Source organism: Balaenoptera physalus (assembly GCF_965194825.1).
Source record: "Balaenoptera physalus genome assembly, chromosome: 16".
In the NCBI taxonomy this organism is placed as follows: Eukaryota; Metazoa; Chordata; class Mammalia; order Artiodactyla; family Balaenopteridae; genus Balaenoptera; species Balaenoptera physalus.
In genome coordinates, this window is record NC_138898.1 from 12,279,089 (window position 1) to 12,297,000 (window position 17,912).

Consider the following 17,912-nt stretch of genomic DNA (forward strand, 5'->3'; position numbering starts at 1 on the left):
GTCTTCTCAGCCGACGTCTGCTGAGAAATCCAGTTTCCTGAGAGTAGCATTTCCCTCTCTAGACTCAGGAGGATTGACTCTTAACTGCTTGCCAAGGAGATGGACCATCTTTCTGACGCAAGGTAAACAAACCTCTCATTTTGCTTTCCACTCCTCCGGTCATCCTCCTTTTGCATCAGGTCTGAGAAACTTTCCCCTGACCTGTCTGCGGTGGCTCTTTCTTCCACATTGTCAAGTTCTTCTCTCACATCATCCACTTTATAAGGGAGAAAGCAGACTTCTCCAACCACATGTGAGCTTTTAAAAAAGTCTTTATTACCTGTCATGCAGGAACCCCAGAGAAAGGTTGGTGGATGATGGCGGTTCTTCGTAGTGTTTACCTCACAGTCATGCCCTTATTAACTGATTACCTGTTCCTAACTTTTGCAAAGCCATGGCATACTGGCCAAGTCCTGTGCTCCGGACGCCATGCTGCCTGGGTTTGAATCCCAGTTCCACCCAGCTGTGCGAGCTGGTAATTTCCTCCACCTCTCAGGAAGAAGGATTTGGACCTGTCACATTCTCAGACCAAAGACTGGTTCTCAAGTTTCCATGAAACACTGGAAGAGGGAGGCTCAGCTGGGAGTCCTAGCAATCAACCTAAAGAAGCTGCATGGCCCACGAGAGCCAGTGAGCTGTACAAAGAACATCTCAGAGAAGAGTGGAAGGGATCCCATGTAACACTCAGAATGAAGAAAGCTAAAAAAGACCAGTCAGGATCCAAATGTATCACAAGATAAAATGGGGCATGGTTTGCTCTGAGCAACTGACAGAATATGAGGGGAAAAACCAATCCATTTGACCTCGACTCTAAGAACATTCTCTTCTGATGGATGCAAAAGTCAAACCTTGAGAGGAAGAAATATAATCTCTACACTCTGCCAGCTCCAGCTCTGAATACTATTCACACCATTGTAACAGTTCACATACTGTTTATCCGTTTTCACCTTTTAAAAGATACCTACGGATGAAGCACAGAAAAGGACTACTGCACAGGATGAAAAGCCATCTGCTGTGACAGTGTGAAAATGAAGGCAGAGGTGGAGGGTGGGAGACGTCCTGTTGTCAGTACAGAGGACCTGACACGAGGGCCACAGTTGATGGGACTATAGTTAGGGTTATTATTAAAGATGAAGAGAACTGTAAAAGGTAGGCTGGAAGCAGCAGTGTGAGCCAAGTTCTGATTTGTCACAGCGGGGAGTTAGTTATGAGGTCTTACAGTTGATGTATCAAGAAGATGAAGAATTAAGTGGTAAAGAATTAAAAGATTATAGGCAGTACTAGTTGAAAGGTGTTGCCTCTGGGTGGTCAGATACAAGCCCTATTTACTAATTAATTAGACTTTTACCACACGCAGCTAATAGTCTGACTGAATGCCACATTATGCCCCACGAATAAATGAAATAACGAAGTAAGGCCCAGTGTGGGTAGGGATGTGCTACAGAAATCGGCACAACCTTTCCGACAGGGTAATTGGCCCAATAATTCCACCTTCAGGAAACAGAGGTAGACAAAGATTGGCATATATAGGATGTCCACCTCAAGAATTAATTATAAAATAAAAAATCTCTACATGTCCAACAATGATTGTATAGTTTGGCAGTGATCTATCCAAGTGATAAACGATGTATAACCACTGAAAAATATATTTGCCCAGTAAGTGTTTTAAATGTTAAAAGGTTTTTCAAAAAGCATATAAAATTGTATTTACAGGGACTTCCCTGGTGGTCCAGTGGTAAAGAATCCGCCTTCCAATGCTGGGGACTCGGGTTTGATCCCTGGTGGGGGAACTAAGATCCGACATGCCCCGGGGCAACTAAGCCTGCACGCCACAACTACTGAGCTTGCACGCCTCAACTAGAAAGCCAGCCAGCCTGCCGCAAACTACAGAGCCACGCACTACAACTAGAAAAGAGAAAACCTGCACGCCACAACGAAGATCCTGCATGCCGCAACTAAGACCCGACGCAGTCAAAAAAAATAAAGAAAATTTTTTTAAAAAAGAATACATTATTCGAATAATCTAAACTTTGCTTAGGCAGGAAAGAAGAAAATTAATCAGAATGCTTAAACAAGGTAGGAGTATGGATGATTTTTTATTTTCAAATCTTTTCCTGTATTTTCCACAAGGAAAATACACATAAAAGAGGAGATACGATCAAACAGCAGGGAGAGTCAGTGAATCCGACACAAGACTCTCATGAGGAACTTTGCCATGACATTTGCCCCATGTCTAAAAGTGTCCTGAGAGTGAGGGCCTTGCCTAGGCCAGGACTCCTCCAGAGTCTTCCCACCTACCAGGGCTGCTACATAGGCTGGTAACACAGGGCAGTGTTCTATAGTGCTCTGTAACAAACACTTCCTCCCCACCAGGTCCCCACCCCCCCCCAACTTAATTAAACTAAGTACTTTATGTTGTTTTATTCTTAAAACTATCGTGAAGTTAAGTAGTAGTACCCTCATTTTTCATAAGAGTAAATAAAAGCGTAGTGGTCAAGGCATTTGTTCAAGGCCTCAGTCAGTGGCAGAGGTGGAATTCAAACCCAGTTTGGCCTGGTCCCAAAGTATGAGCCCAGCTCCTCTTGCACACGAAGAATTGGCACCACCATTGAGGAACAGTCACTGAGACTTCGCAAAACACACCACAGCAGCTTCAGCCTGCCATCTCTTAAAATCTTTACAAGCTAGATATAAAAACTGTCTTAGGTGGAATAAGAAATCTCACTTTAGAACATTTTAAAAAACCATTAACAAAATATTCATGAATTAAGCTAGAGTAAAAGTATAGAAGCGCCAGCCTTCCTGTTCAGAAACTATTTAAAAAGGTGCACTTAAAAAGAGAAACCATCTTCCGTTCAACTGTTTTAACTGAGGAAGGAAAAAATGCAGAACTTACAAGACTGATCAAGATGCTGAAACAAGGGTCCTCCAGAACAGTAACTATCCCTGCATTTACTTAACTGTTAACCAACAGCTTTAGCAAGCAGAGCCAAATACGTAGATAGTTCAAGAGCTTATCTGAGCGCCAAACATAAACCATCACCAATCACCAATTTGCCATTTCAGACTTTTCACCTGTATTATGTTCACAGTTGAAAAATGGATCTCAATGCTATCTATCTCAATATCTGCCTGCCAATGACCGCTTTTAAGCCATGTAGTAATTATATGATTTAATACTTCCATTACTATGTCAAAACAAAAATAATTATTAGGTTGGTGCAGGTACACTAGATTAAGCTGGAAATCTCTCAAGCAACACAACACAACCAACATGTGAAGAAAATAAAGCATTCAAGTCAGGTGCCTGAGATTTGAAAAAAAAAAAAAAATCCACATAATCTGCACAGAATGAGATTCCAGTCTAACTGCACTAAGTGGACAGTTCCAGCATACATAGAAACTGTGCCTCTCCAAATGCCGACAGTCTGATTCTTTACCTGCTAAAGATAAAGGCCATGGAACCCCTGGGCCCAGTGCAGGGAGCAGCCAGACTGGCAGCCTTTGCCAAGGCCGTAGGTTCCAAGATGCCACCGCTTGAAAAGTTCCTTGTAACCTGTGATCTTCAGAGAAGACAGACATTGTAAAAAAAAAAAAAAAAAAAAAAAAAAAAAAGAGCAAACACCTGCACTGTCTAAAGCAGTCCCAACAGCCTCCTGAAGCCAGGCAGAGCATTTCTTTGCCAGTTCACAGAGGAAACCATCTACCTAAAGTTCATGCTGCTGCCCAGGAACTGGTCTAGCTAGAAAGTTCTAACAGATGAGCCCCAAGCCTGCAGTAATTGTTCCCTTTCTCTTGTGAAAAAGACTAAATAACCTGAGTTTGAGTTATTTAGAAATTAGGATTTTATGGAGTCCGGGAGAGGAAAAATTAAATTCTTCATTATAAAAATATCAGCACCAAAAGCCTGTCCTTAAGATGTTCTTAGATACATATTTTAGGGCTCTTTTTTTTTTTTTTTTATTGCTGATTACAGATTTAAAACTATGAAATGTGCATTTCTTGGCAAGTTACACAAGTGATTTCTTTGCTTACTGACATTTCCAATAAAAGCTTAAGGAAATAGACAAAAACACAAAGGACAAGAGAAATACGAACAGCCTCAAAAGAATTTAGTAACAGAAAAAAAATCTCCACCGTTAAGTGTCTGTCAAAATTTCAGAATTATCAAAACTGTGCAAATGCTGAAATCAATGTCATACACTAAGCTAGTAAAACTTGTCTTTGTAGCTGCAAACTGAAAAAGTCACCCACTTATATTTGTGATCACACAAACCACCTAATTTTCTCAAGGTTCAGCTTAAAGCAACATTTAATAGACAAGTTCAAAAGGAACACCTGCTTTAACACAGCTGTGCTCAGACGTCTCCACGATGTCCTCAGAAACCATCCTGGACTAAGCCAATTCAAAAAATACAGTTCAAAGCAGCGTCACACTAGCCGCCTGAAGGTATCCTTGGAGATACTGGAGCGCTTCTGCGTTGAGGCTGGTGCTCACCATCGAGGGAACCTACAGAAGATGGGCAGCACACGTACAGCTGTTAGAGATCCCAACATACAAACACAACGCCCCCGCCCCTCCCGCCCTTCTACGGGGGAGCTGCCACAGCTCTGAGAAGGGCAGTCCATCACCAATAATTGTTTAAGGGATCCCCAAGTAACTCAACTGCTTTCATGCCTTCAAAAATGGGAAGATGAATGACAGAGTTCTTTGACAACAAAGACACTTACCCTTCCTGGACAGGCAGTAGACAATTTGTGAAGCGACTGTGCCAGGTGAATTCTGGGGTTGTTCACCATTTGACCTACAGGATCGTGCTCTTTTTTCCCAGCGAATGCCAACTGTGAGAAGGCAGTCTGGTATCCTGGTGTATCTTCTATGTCAACAAAATGTTCTTCATCAGGAATAGTAGTATCTTCAGGTAACTCAAATAGGCCAATCAGAGACTGTAATAAAGGAGTCCTGGATTGGAAGATGACAAAAGACTGAAGTAACTACTTTGAAGTTTAAACAATAAGGAGCAACTTCCTCAGAGACGTAAAACTGTAGACTCATAGTCTCAAGAGTAATAAGGGACCTTTGAAATTACGAATGACACAGTGCTTATGCCTAACCAGAAACCATTCTTCAATTCTTTTGGCCATAGCACCCCAATGTCTCTTTCCCCAGAACTGCCAAAGCTGGCTGTATGACCCAGGCCTGGCTAGTTAGAAGGCCATATGGTGCCAAGCCAAACCAAGGCGATCCGATGCTTCTAAGTTAGTCAGAAGAAATAAGCTTCAAGTTGTCACATCACTTGATGGGAAGGCTACCTGAGTGAAACCATAGTAAGGGAGAGGCAAAAGGTCAAGAAAAGCTAGGTCTGCACATCGAGCTAGACATCAAGCACAAGCACATAAATCTTCTCTTGGCCTATTCAGTTTCTCCTCTTAAGGACTTAGGCCAATTTAGTCGAGTGACTGTCATAAAAATCTTAGAGATCACCTAAACCAGGGACTTTCACCAGGCTTTTCAAAGGGGTCCATGAATTCCCCCACAAAAAAAAGTTAATCAGGGGACTTCCCTGGAGGTCCAGTGGTTAAGACTCTGCACTTCCACTGCCAGGGGCATGGGTTTGATCCCTGGTCGGGGAAACTAGGATCTCACATGCTGTGCAGCACAGCCAAAAAAAAAAAAAAAAAAAAATTTATTCAGGAAACAAGATCTTTCTAGGTAGGCTCAGAAGAACCCACAAGTCATGTCTTGGATCTCATGGTTGCTAGCGGGGAGGCTGAGGTCAGAACCAAATTCTCTTGGCTCCCAAGAGAATAAGCTTAGTTAATTTTGTAGTCATAGGGGAAAAAAACTGTAATTTCCAAAAAACTTTAGAATGGAGTACTTACCATAGCTTGGTATACTCTGTATCCATCATTGGGGGACATTCTGTTAGTAATTTGGTTATGCCAACCGCACAAATCTTTTTCTCTACATTTCCAGATACTTTCTGCATTTCAGGAATAATGATTTTTTCCAAAACCATTCCAAACATTCTATGAATCAATGCAAAATAAATTCATTCAATATTTCATTATAGTGGTAGTCTAATTTAACAGTGAGATGCTTACATTATTTATGCTCAGTGACTCCTTATGAATATAATAAAATACAAAATAAGGCTGTTAATTTTGGTCAACTGAATGGAAGACCTAAAAATGACAAAACAAAAAACATCAAACCTCTATTCTGTGACCAACTGCCATCATCTTTTGTGAATACTACCTTAAGCCTATGCTCAAGGAAAATCTTTATAGCCAGTTTTTTGGTCTTGCATGTTTTTTCAAATTACTCATGAAATCTTTGAAAAATTAGAAATCAGAAAACAGATAAGCAAGAAGAAAAAAAGAATTACCATCACCCCACCATCCAGCATTAACTTCCCAACTTTCTATGCTTACATACCTTTAAGTATGTAAATGTTAATGGCTGTATTTTAAAAAAATGATTTGGCCTATGATTGTTGTTGTTGCAAACATCCTAGAAGTAAAGTTTTTTATAATTCTAAATGGTGTAAAATTCTCAATTTATTGTCTCATTATTTTATTAAGAATTTATTATATTAAATTCTTTCAAGTGGATATAGTAGATATCAAAGAGCATGGACATTTTGATGCTCTAGATAACAAGTGCAGATTTTTTGCTCTACAGAAAGACCATACCAACTTAGGCGCCACCAGCACTGAATGAAACTGCTGATTTCCTCACGATTTCCTATAGCTCGAAAAGCATATTTTCTGGTACTTTTCAGGTTAATTCATTTTTTTACATTTCAGTCAATCTGGAATTATTTTTGGTACAATACAGATGCAGAAAGTTTTTCTCCAAGGAGTTGTCCTCTATCATTCCTTTCCATCCTTCCTTTCCCTACTACATGGGAAATGCTGCCTAACTACATTCTTAAGCATATATACTAAGCCAAAAGCAAAATTTCACTGATCCAAACTATTTTCATTTGAAAAATCACAGTTAGCCCTAACAGAGGCAGGCTCCCGGAGACAATGCCAGCTGTCTAACACAACATAGAGCACTGGCTGTAGGGAATGCCGGTGGATGGGGCAGGGGGCGGGGGGAGACCCTCGGGAATTAGGAAAATGTTTGCAGGTATTTCCTTCTTTACAACCCAACCCCCCAAGAATATTTTGGAAACCACAAAGATAACTATCACTGCGCATCAAGAACTATAAAGTCATTTATAAAATAGAGACTAAGAGGTCAAATGTTTTGCTTTTAAAAACAGGATAATAAATAATGAAAACAGACTTACTTTGGTTGTATACCATCAAATATTTCTTGTAGTGCTAGCGCCCCGTATTTTATGCAATACAAATTAATAAAGACTAAGAAACCTGTTGAAAGGAGGTGCAGAGTATCAATACAGAGGACTCACTGCATTAAATAAGTGATTTAGTGAAAGTCTGCCAAATGAAATATTCACAAATCATTAAAACCCAATGACTAACTTTGGCATCAATACTGGCCTTTTAATACAATTTAACATACAGAATCTCTGCCTTTATAGTACAGTCATAAAAAAGCTTTACATACAGTCTCTGATTTATATTTCTTTATGATACTTCTATTAAAAATGTTTTGATATTTAAACTTACAAACCTCTGGAACACAATATATTGAAACTGATTTAGTGCTTGAAGAATACAAGCATCTTAAAATATTTTATATATAAAATTTATAACTGTTAATAGGTTTATATGTACATATAAAGTCTAAGGGTTTTTAGCCTCTTTCCTTCATTACTTCTGTAGGAACACCCAGAAGATTTTACTTACTCTTGATAAACTTTGTTGTTTTGGAATTCTGAAGTCTTTGGAATAGTAGAATGAAGATCTGCTTCCTGTATTGGTCAACTGACTCACTAAAGAAGTGAATAAAAAAGCAACAATATAAAGTCAGCATTTTTCTGAGTACTTAACAGAATCCTCAATTAAATGTACAATGAGGTTATATTCATACTCACGGAGGCATGTGCTCTATTATACTATTTAGAAGATAAAAACCTTGGTGGTCATTGGCTTTGGATGCAATCAGCTTCTGGAAGACACCTAATAAGCCAGGCTACAACAAATTAGATTAAATAATTAGTTAAAGAAGCAAGGATTAATTGTTCCAAAAGTTAAACAGGTGATATATTTTGGAAAAGGGTGCATGCTGTAATAATCTAACACTTTCTCTTTTTCTTACTTCTGAAGTGTAGAGGGAAAAAAAACCCACCACAATAAGCCTTTAAAGTTAAGTTCCTGAAATTAACCTATTTGGCTCTTCTTCTTTTAGTTTCTACCAGAGATAAATATGACTAAAGGATACCTAGTTCTAATAAAATATACATTAATGTTTTCTACTAATTAATTCTGTTACATTTTCTAATTCCCTTTTTATTAAGTTTAAGAAATTAAAAAATTTTTTAAATTAAAAAGAATCTGCCATCCCTAGTTTCTCTCAGTTACCTTAGAAAATTACAGTTACATCAAAATCTGACTCACAATTTTATCAGCTGCAGCACTTGCTATTGTATTTGAACCTCGTTCTAAGAATGCTTGGAGAAGCCTCACTAGAGCAGGAATATTTCCTGTTCTTTCCCAAAGCACTGGCTGAAGGAGATGAGGAAATAAGGCCATATAGGAAGACGGGATGTCAGTTTTGTGTGTTTCCAGAAGCAAAGACATCACTTGAAAGACATATGGAATAAATTCTGTTGATAAAAGTAAAAACAGAGCTGTCAGCTTCAGAATTAATGCTCTGACACAAAAGGCACATATCTCTTAGGCAGACTGCATTTTATAATCACTTGAATAATTTTATTCAACTACAAAGAAAATAACTTTCTTTTACTTACCTTGTACATCATTTTGTAAAATTTCAGTAAACACCAGAAACAAAGCCTCCTCAAAATTTACAACAGCAGCAGGGTTAGCCTTGCAAGTTATTCTTATGGATAAACATATTGCTTCAAACATATAGTGATTAAAGTGAGGTTTGCTTGGGTTCTGAAATTAAAAAAAAAAAGCTTATGACTCTAATAATCCAATTGACTATATTAAAAATAACCTAAAACACATTTAACCTTACTAAAAACACATTAAAAGAGATGCCATTTTTAAAAAAAAAAAAATCAATATTAAAAAAACCCCCACAAATTACACTAAAAAGCCTGCATATATGTTAAAATTTTACAGTGACTTTAAAATTCAGAAAATGAAGTAATACTAATACCTGTTCGGATTTTTTTTTTTTTTTTTAATGAGCAAAAGTCTACTTATGAAAAAATACTTCAGAATCACGGGGAGGTGACTACACAAGCCCAAGCTCCCAGTGCTCGTAAGGAGCTTTCTTAAACCTGTGTGCTCTCCTACACCCGTCACTGTGAACAGCGGTGGGAGAAACGAGCAGGGACATAAAAGGCCTGACTCTGCCACTAGCCATGTGTGGGACCTCAGGCAAACCTTAACCTCTGTGGGCCTCAGTATGTCTGTATCTGCACAATGACAATCCTTCAGATCAGTGGTTTTCAATTTTCTTTTTCAAACAAAATCCTTCTTGGAAGGCGACCATATGAAGCTGATGAACTCAGAAGCTGAGTGTGTATGTACAGGGGCAGGTGAAAGTGGAGAGGCCCTACTTCTCTTTTCTCTCAATTCCCCAAAACCCAAGTAGGCCCAAGGCCCTTACCCAGAATTCGGTGGAAATAGGATCACTATTCTCAAAGTCTCTCTATTACTTCCTATGACTTCATCTCCTTTTCATAGAGTAATTAAGAATAAGTGTCTACAAAGGAATTTTATTGGCCTTAAACTAAACTGATTTTTTTAATGTTCTAAAACTTGGTATTAATATTTAAATAAGGATCAAAATATCTAAAATCTTTGATCAAAGAAAGTGAATTTTATTTTTGGGGAAATGAGTCAGGAAGAACAAACACAAGGACTTCAGTCATCATTCTGTATTAGTCTGAATAGCTTCTTTTGTGTCCATTTGGTGCAAAGCCTACTTCTTCCAGCTAAGATCATTTCAGATTGTTTGTACTTTCTCAGTTCTCTTCAATGAACCCGTTACTTTTTAAAGCAAGAATAAAATGTTTTAAAGTCTCTGAGCTTACACTTAAGGGAGAGTGCTGCCAAGGCCCCGTCTCTGTCACCCCCACTTTCAGAATCACACATTAACTGCTGGTCGGGAAGAAGTCACAGAGCTCTCCCTGTCCGACCGACTGCCAGGGAGTTCTGAGGCTCAAACAGTTTGAAGCATTTAGGTTAAAAAGCAACTGCACTTTCAAAACTGGTTCTGTTACCTTACTAACAGCTAATAGTTTCTGTGTAAGCTGAGTGATGAGAGTAGGGATGTAGGGGATTATGGCTTCTTGTAGGAGGGAAAAACTTCTCATGATAGCTGTAAAATATAAAAAGAGCAAAAACAAATAGTTTAGTTAAACTTCAGAATAAAACAGTGATTAGGGGGAGAAAAAAGTCCACTGATTCATAAACTAAAATCTTAAGACTCTTAAACAACCCCCAGATAGCTCTCTACATTTAAAAATAATCTAAATTTCCCTCCCTTTTAAAATTAGGCCAACAATTGGCAACAAAATTTAGCTGGGAAGTGTTATTTCCAGAAGGCTTAAGGGACAATAAAAAATAACGAAGTGGCTAAAGAAGCAGACGAGGAGGAGGCAGGTGAAGTAGTGGACGGACATGGGGGAGCAGCAGGTGGAAGGGGGCCTGTTTTGAGTCTCCTTTACTTAGAAATCAGTGGCATGAAATTTTACCGCTAGCCTATTGGAAGTATGATCACAGCCTACCAGAAGCTGAAAGAAAAGGCCACTTGCCCATCTCCCCCCAGAAGAGAGACTAGGAGCCTGAGAAAAATCCAAAACTACACATAAAGCTATGGAAGGCCCATATTACAGAATTAACTGCTCATTAACAGACACCTAAAAACATTGGGCATAGAAGAGAAATACATTATTAAGCTAAAAATATACGATGGCTATTTTTGCACAAACAGAATAGATGTTAACTAAGTAGAGCACCTACTACATGCTAGGCACACAGGATAGAAAGTTACCCTTTCTTGCCTCCTAAACTTTGCAGTGATGCTGAAGACTCACCCTCCAAGTAGCTAACTGCTACCTGTCCTGCACCTCAGCTCAGACATCACTTGCTAGAGAAAGCGGAGGGTCACAGCACGGATCGGCGCCCCTCCTCTGGGCGGGCACAGAATCCTCACATTCATTCACACAACAGTATTTACTGGGAAGCTGTTACATACTGGGCGCTCCTGCAAACCCTAGGAGCACAGCGATGAAGACCACGGACCAGTCAGCCACCTCACAGAGATGGGCCTTCAGCAGGGGTACTCACACATCACTGCTGGAGAGATACAGTGCTGAACACACGCGCGCACACACGCACGCCCTGACCACCAAGCCAGAGGCATTGGGAACAGTTACGCGCACACACACACGCACACACACACGCCCCCACTGACCACCAAGCCAGAGGCATTGGGAACAGTTACACACACACACACACACACACACCCCCCCCCACTGACCACCAAGCCAGAGGCATTGGGAACAGTTACACACACACACCCCCCCCCACACACACCCCCACTGACCACCAAGCCAGAGGCATTGGGAACAGTTACGCGCACACACACACACACACACACACACACACACACCCCCACTGACCACCAAGCCAGAGGCATTGGGAACAGTTACACACACACACACACACACACACCCCCCCACTGACCACCAAGCCAGAGGCATTGGGAACAGTTACGCACACACACACACACACACACACACACACACCCTGACCACCAAGCCAGAGGCATTGGGAACAGTTACACACACACACACACACACACGCACACACTCACACCCTGACCACCAAGCCAGAGGCATTGGGAACAGTTACGCACACACACACACACACACACACACACACACCCCCACTGACCACCAAGCCAGAGGCATTGGGAACAGTTACACACACACACACACACACACACACACGCCCTGACCACCAAGCCAGAGGCATTGGGAACAGTTACACACACACACACACACACACACACCCCCCCACTGACCACCAAGCCAGAGGCATTGGGAACAGTTACGCACACACACACACACACACACACACACACACCCTGACCACCAAGCCAGAGGCATTGGGAACAGTTTCTGGAGAAATACAGTGCTGAAAACATACACACACACACACCCCCCCTGACCACCAAGCCAGAGGCATTGGGAACAGTTACACACACACACACACACACACACACACACGCACACACTCACACCCTGACCACCAAGCCAGAGGCATTGGGAACAGTTACGCACACACACACACACACACACACACACACCCCCACTGACCACCAAGCCAGAGGCATTGGGAACAGTTACACACACACACACACACACACACACACGCCCTGACCACCAAGCCAGAGGCATTGGGAACAGTTACACACACACACACACACACACACCCCCACTGACCACCAAGCCAGAGGCATTGGGAACAGTTACACACACACACACACACACACCCCCACTGACCACCAAGCCAGAGGCATTGGGAACAGTTATGCGCACACACACACACACACACACACACACACACACACACACACACACCCTGACCACCAAGCCAGAGGCATTGGGAACAGTTACACACACACACACACACACACACACACACACACCCCCTGACCACCAAGCCAGAGGCATTGGGAACAGTTTCTGGAGAAATACAGTGCTGAAAACATACACACACACACACACACACACACACACACACACACGCACACACTCACACCCTGACCACCAAGCCAGAGGCATTGGGAACAGTTTCTGGAGAAATACAGTGCTGAAAACATACACACACACACACACACACACACACACACACACGCACACACCCACACCCTGACCACCAAGCCAGAGGCATTGGGAACAGTTTCTTTAAAAAGCATTTCCTATGAGTCATCCACCATGCTAGACTCTTGGAATGCAACAGTGAGTAAGACTAAGATTGTCCCAGAGCTGTTCCCAAGACACTCTCCTAATGGAGCACCTGGCATATTGTTACAGCTGCCTGTGTCCTTGGCAGTATTTCTATGAAGGCAGGATCTGTGCGGGGTCTATCAAATACACCCAGGTTTCACACCAAGACCTAGCAGAACATGCCGTCAATAAATGTTGTCTGAGCTCATCTTTGCCCTCAAGAATTTCAACCTATGAAAAGAAAAAAGGAGTCTGCTACCTTTTCTTCAGTAAGAGGAGTTCTATATCAAGTTAGGGTAACATTTTTTCTGAAAACACTTACCAACAAACTAAACTATTTTTCATTTAAAAATATTGAAACCTACCTAATTCTTGACAAACAGTATCTGGTTCCTAGACTACATAACCTGAAGTACAACTCAAGAGTGTTTACCACCCCTGTAGTCTGAGATTAGATACTTATAGTCTATACACCAGGGAAACGGCCTACCTTTCATAATATATTCATTTTCTGAAGAGCCAGGAAGTGTGAGAGCTTTGAAAAGGTTTGTTAGCAGAATCTCAACAAACGGTGCGATTTCTGCAGCTGTAAAGCTATAGATGAAAAAACAGCTTTCAGTCACTGCCAACTCTTGAGCTTGTCACTTTGGAACACCCTTTGCAACTACTAAATCACACTTCTTGGCATAAAAGTGAGCCATCTCCCACCATTGACAGTCGGCAGACAGCTTAGGAAAATATTGCTTTAAATGTGCTCGTGTTAAGTTCCTAAGAAGGCATATCTGGGGCCAAACACAATTAAACAAACCCCAAACCAGGCAAACCCAACATTGTCTACGGCTGTTGAGGTCATCCCTGGTTCACATCTGTCACCATCGAGAACAGAGCCCGGACTCTCAGTCAGCTAGCTTTCCTGGAGGTGGAGCAAGTTCGGAACCATTCTCTGCGTAAATTCTGGGCCTGAAGACACGTACTGGCTTAACTCGCCTAAAGGATAACCTTTCAACCCTTAATTGGCCACTGAGCATATCTGTACTTCAAGTTCTTGATGAAGAAAAGAACCTAGAATGTTTTCCATCTCTTACCCAAAGCTCAGTTTCAAGAAATAACACTGTTGAAGAAAAGGCCTGAAAGACATGCAGACCACCCAATCCCCTGCATTTTATCCTTGCATCAGGCCACAACAGCTACTACCTTGGACCCTAGAGAATTACTTTCACTCAGCTGTGTCATGTCTCAGCACACAAAAACAGCCAGGTGAAAATAACTCTGTTGCGTGATGGTGCTATGAACAGGGCTACTACACAGTATTCCCTTAACGAAGGCCCACTTCTGAGGTGCCTTCTGAGTAACTTTTAATTTTAATCTCATGGACATTATGGACGTTTTAACTCACCAAGTCTCTCTCTTTGCCTTGGCCGCTAGAGGACTCCACATGAAACCCACAAGTTTCTTTAACTACTGTACAGGATCCTCTGACACACTTCTGTTTATTGACCTCACACCCCAGTTATTTTCCTTTGCTCCAATTTCCTCCACTTAACTTTATTGTCATAATGTGTCTACTCTGGCATGCAGTCTCAAATCCTTTTGGAATGAGGCATAGTATAAATGAGTAAAATATACACATTTATTTTTCTAACTACTAATGAAATTATATATACTGAGATATATACTGAATATACTGAGATATCTTTGACCAGTACAGAATGGTCTTCACCCCGAGATGAAAAAATATATTGCATCAAATACTTACAGAGTGGCATTGTTAGGCCCTCTCATAGTAAACAGTCTCTCAAGAGCATGTGCTGCGTAAGTATGAACAACAATACTTTCAGCTTGAAGATGATTAATTAAGAGAGGAATAGAGACTAAAAGATGCTCTTTTGGTACCTGAAAAAAACAACAATATACATGCTGTAACTCACTGATGCTATCTTGAGTAAAAGATAGCTGTAAGAGAGTGACTTGCTGATTCTAAAAAGTGTGTTTTTTTCCAGCCACTATTACAATGGAGATGATACAGGTGAAAAAATCAAAACTTCTACCTTCACATAATGGTTCAACTCACACTCACTTTTCCAATTCTCTTTCTCTGAGCATAAAACTATGGTTAGGGTAAAATAATAATATCACGGAGAAGCAGAGATTTCATTAATCTTAGAACCATACTTTTCACTAGCAAGTATTTCTTAGAAAAGTCATTCAAGCTCTTTGTGCCTCATTTTCTCTTTTTAAAAAAGGGGAGGGATGGCATAAACATAAGCATACTAATCTTCACTAAAAACCTCTAAAACTTTAGCGTATCCTTTAGTCTTTAAAACAGAACAGCTTCACAAGGTTGCATGTAACCCTGGTAGATACCTGTCAAAGACACATAAAAAGTATAAATCAAGAAACTGAAGAATCATCCACAGGAAATAAACTGTGGCATATTCTTATGATAGAATACTACACAGCTATTAAAAATGAACTCTAACACATCTACTAAAAACGTTAAGCACAAAAGAAAACTAGATATGTAGACCAATACCTGTAGTATGGTATTTAAATAAATAAAAAACTTAAACCTATATAATACTATAGAATTTTTGTGGAAACAAACATGTAAAGCCATAAATAATCACTTACACTAAATTCATTCATTATCTCTGGGGAGAAAGAGAATAGAATGGGAATGGGGAGGGTGTACCCTGGGTGCCTCCACTGTGTGTAGGTTTAAGTAATTATGGCCTGGAGTTAAGATTTGTGGTGGTTATGTATCCTTAAATTATTCTCTATTCCTGCTTGCGTGTTTAAAATAATTTACAAGACGGCTGCAGGGTAATTTGGTGGAGGTATTGGAGGGAGTAAGACGAACTGTGCTGTTTTGTTTTCTGTCTCACTAAAGTTAAAGTGACTTACAGTGTTAAGAATCAGGAGGATTATATAACTAAACAGCAAAAAACAATCCAATTAAAAACTCAGCAGAGGAGCTGAATAATATTTTCCTTTCTTATTTTTTTTGGCCACACCGCATGGCTTGCAGGATCTTAGTTCCCTGACCAGGGACTGAACCCAGGCCCCAGCAGTGAAAGCGCTGAATCCTAACCACTGGATCACCAGGGAATTCCCCTGAATATTTTCCCAAAGAAGACACAGAGATGGCTACAGGCACATGAAAAGGTGCTCAACATCACTAATCATCGGGGAAATACAAATAAAAACCAAAATGTGGTATCACTTCACACCTGTTACAATGGTTAGTCTCAGAAAGACAAGAAAACCCTGGTGCTCTGCTGGTGGGAACATATATTGATGCAGCCTGTATGGAAAGAAGTACGGAGGTCCCTCAAAAAATTAAAAATAGAGTTACCATATGGTCCAGCAATTCCACTTCTGGGTATTTATCCAAAGGAAACAAAAACACTAACTCAAAAAGATATCCACACCCCCAAGTTCATAGGCAGCATTAACAATGGCCAAGATTTGGAAGCAACTTAAGTGTCCATCAGTGGATGAATGGATAAAGAAAGTGTGGAGTGCGCACGTGCACACACACACACACAGATGGAATGTTATTCAGCCATAAAAAAAGAAAATCTTGCCATTTGCGACAACATGTGTGGACCTTGAGGGCATTATACTAAGTGAAATACAGAAAGACAAACACTGTATATCTCACATGTGGAACCTTAAAAAACAAAACAGGAAAAAAAAAAACAAAACACCAGAAAAACGAACTCCTACGGAGAAGAGATTGGTGGTTGCCAGAGGCGGGGAGTGGGTGAAATGGGTGACAGGAGTCAAAAGGTAAAAACTTCCAGTTACAAAACAAGTCATGAGGATGCAATATACAGTGACTACAGCTAATACTATACTGCATACAGAGAACAGATCTCAGAAGTTCTCATCAACAGAAAAAAAATTCTGTCAATGTGTATAGTGACATGCTAACTAGATTTACTGTTATCATTTCACAATGCATACAAATATGAATCATTATGTTGTATACCTGAAATTAATGTCAATTATTTCTCAATTAAAAAAAAAAAAGACGAGGCTCACTGAGGGAAGAGTAGATTGGAGTCTCCCCACTCTGGGGGGTGTCTGCTCATTGACAGGCACTAGGTGGTGGAATTTTTCTCTTTCATTCTCTTTGCTGAGGCCCAATAACTGAATGTGTATAAGTCAAATGAGGTGGGATTCCATCATAAGCATTAGCACTGTACTTGACAAACAGTAAAAACTTAGTAAATGTCAGCTACACTCTTTCTCCATCATCACAGCTAACTGTCAAAATGGTATTCAGCCCTGAAGCAGATAGAACTAATAGAATTCATCTGTCTTCCCTGAGGGGTGGCTGTTAATAAATTTCTATGTTGTGATCTTGAAACAGACAGTAACAGATAACGTAATGGTGGAATAATCGGTGGTTTAAAGATGCCCACTGTGTTTCCAACGTAGGAAACGGAGTACTCCTGCACAAGGGGCAGCCACAGGTGTGGGTCTGTTTCCCTTTCTCTGGTCGAGGGTGCTACAACTGGCTGGAGCCTGAATGTCATTGATCAAAATGGGGAATGATATGAAGATAAAGTTTTATAAAGGAGATTTATGTTGTAAAATTAAATACTTCAGGATCCACAAATTCTTATTCAGGGTTCAAACTATTTGGAAAATATATGAATCAAGAAATGAAAAATGTGAAGGGTATTTTGATTCTGAACATGTCTGGGGAGCTGCTGTGAAGAGCTTTAACAAGGAAAGGGTTGTGACCAACAGACTCCATCAGTGACTTGCGGGGGTGGCTCCAGAGTCTCT

The 17,912-nt window shown here is 40.6% G+C and overlaps 1 protein-coding gene across 1 annotated transcript in view; it reads right to left on the bottom strand.

The window, feature by feature from the left end:
• Positions 1–3,900: 3,900 nt before the first annotated feature.
• Positions 3,901–17,912, bottom strand: part of CSE1L (chromosome segregation 1 like) — a 42,476-nt gene continuing 28,464 nt past the window's right edge. The window contains exons 15-25 of the mRNA XM_082430787.1: positions 14,869–15,005; positions 13,603–13,706; positions 10,377–10,474; positions 8,928–9,078; positions 8,575–8,783; positions 8,052–8,149; positions 7,864–7,949; positions 7,341–7,422; positions 5,923–6,069; positions 4,771–5,002; positions 3,901–4,549 (exon numbers count right to left, since the gene is read on the bottom strand). Coding sequence (XP_082286913.1) covers positions 4,460–4,549; positions 4,771–5,002; positions 5,923–6,069; positions 7,341–7,422; positions 7,864–7,949; positions 8,052–8,149; positions 8,575–8,783; positions 8,928–9,078; positions 10,377–10,474; positions 13,603–13,706; positions 14,869–15,005 — 1,434 coding nt within the window. The 3' untranslated portion in view covers positions 3,901–4,459. The remainder of the gene's footprint in view (positions 4,550–4,770; positions 5,003–5,922; positions 6,070–7,340; positions 7,423–7,863; positions 7,950–8,051; positions 8,150–8,574; positions 8,784–8,927; positions 9,079–10,376; positions 10,475–13,602; positions 13,707–14,868; positions 15,006–17,912) is intronic.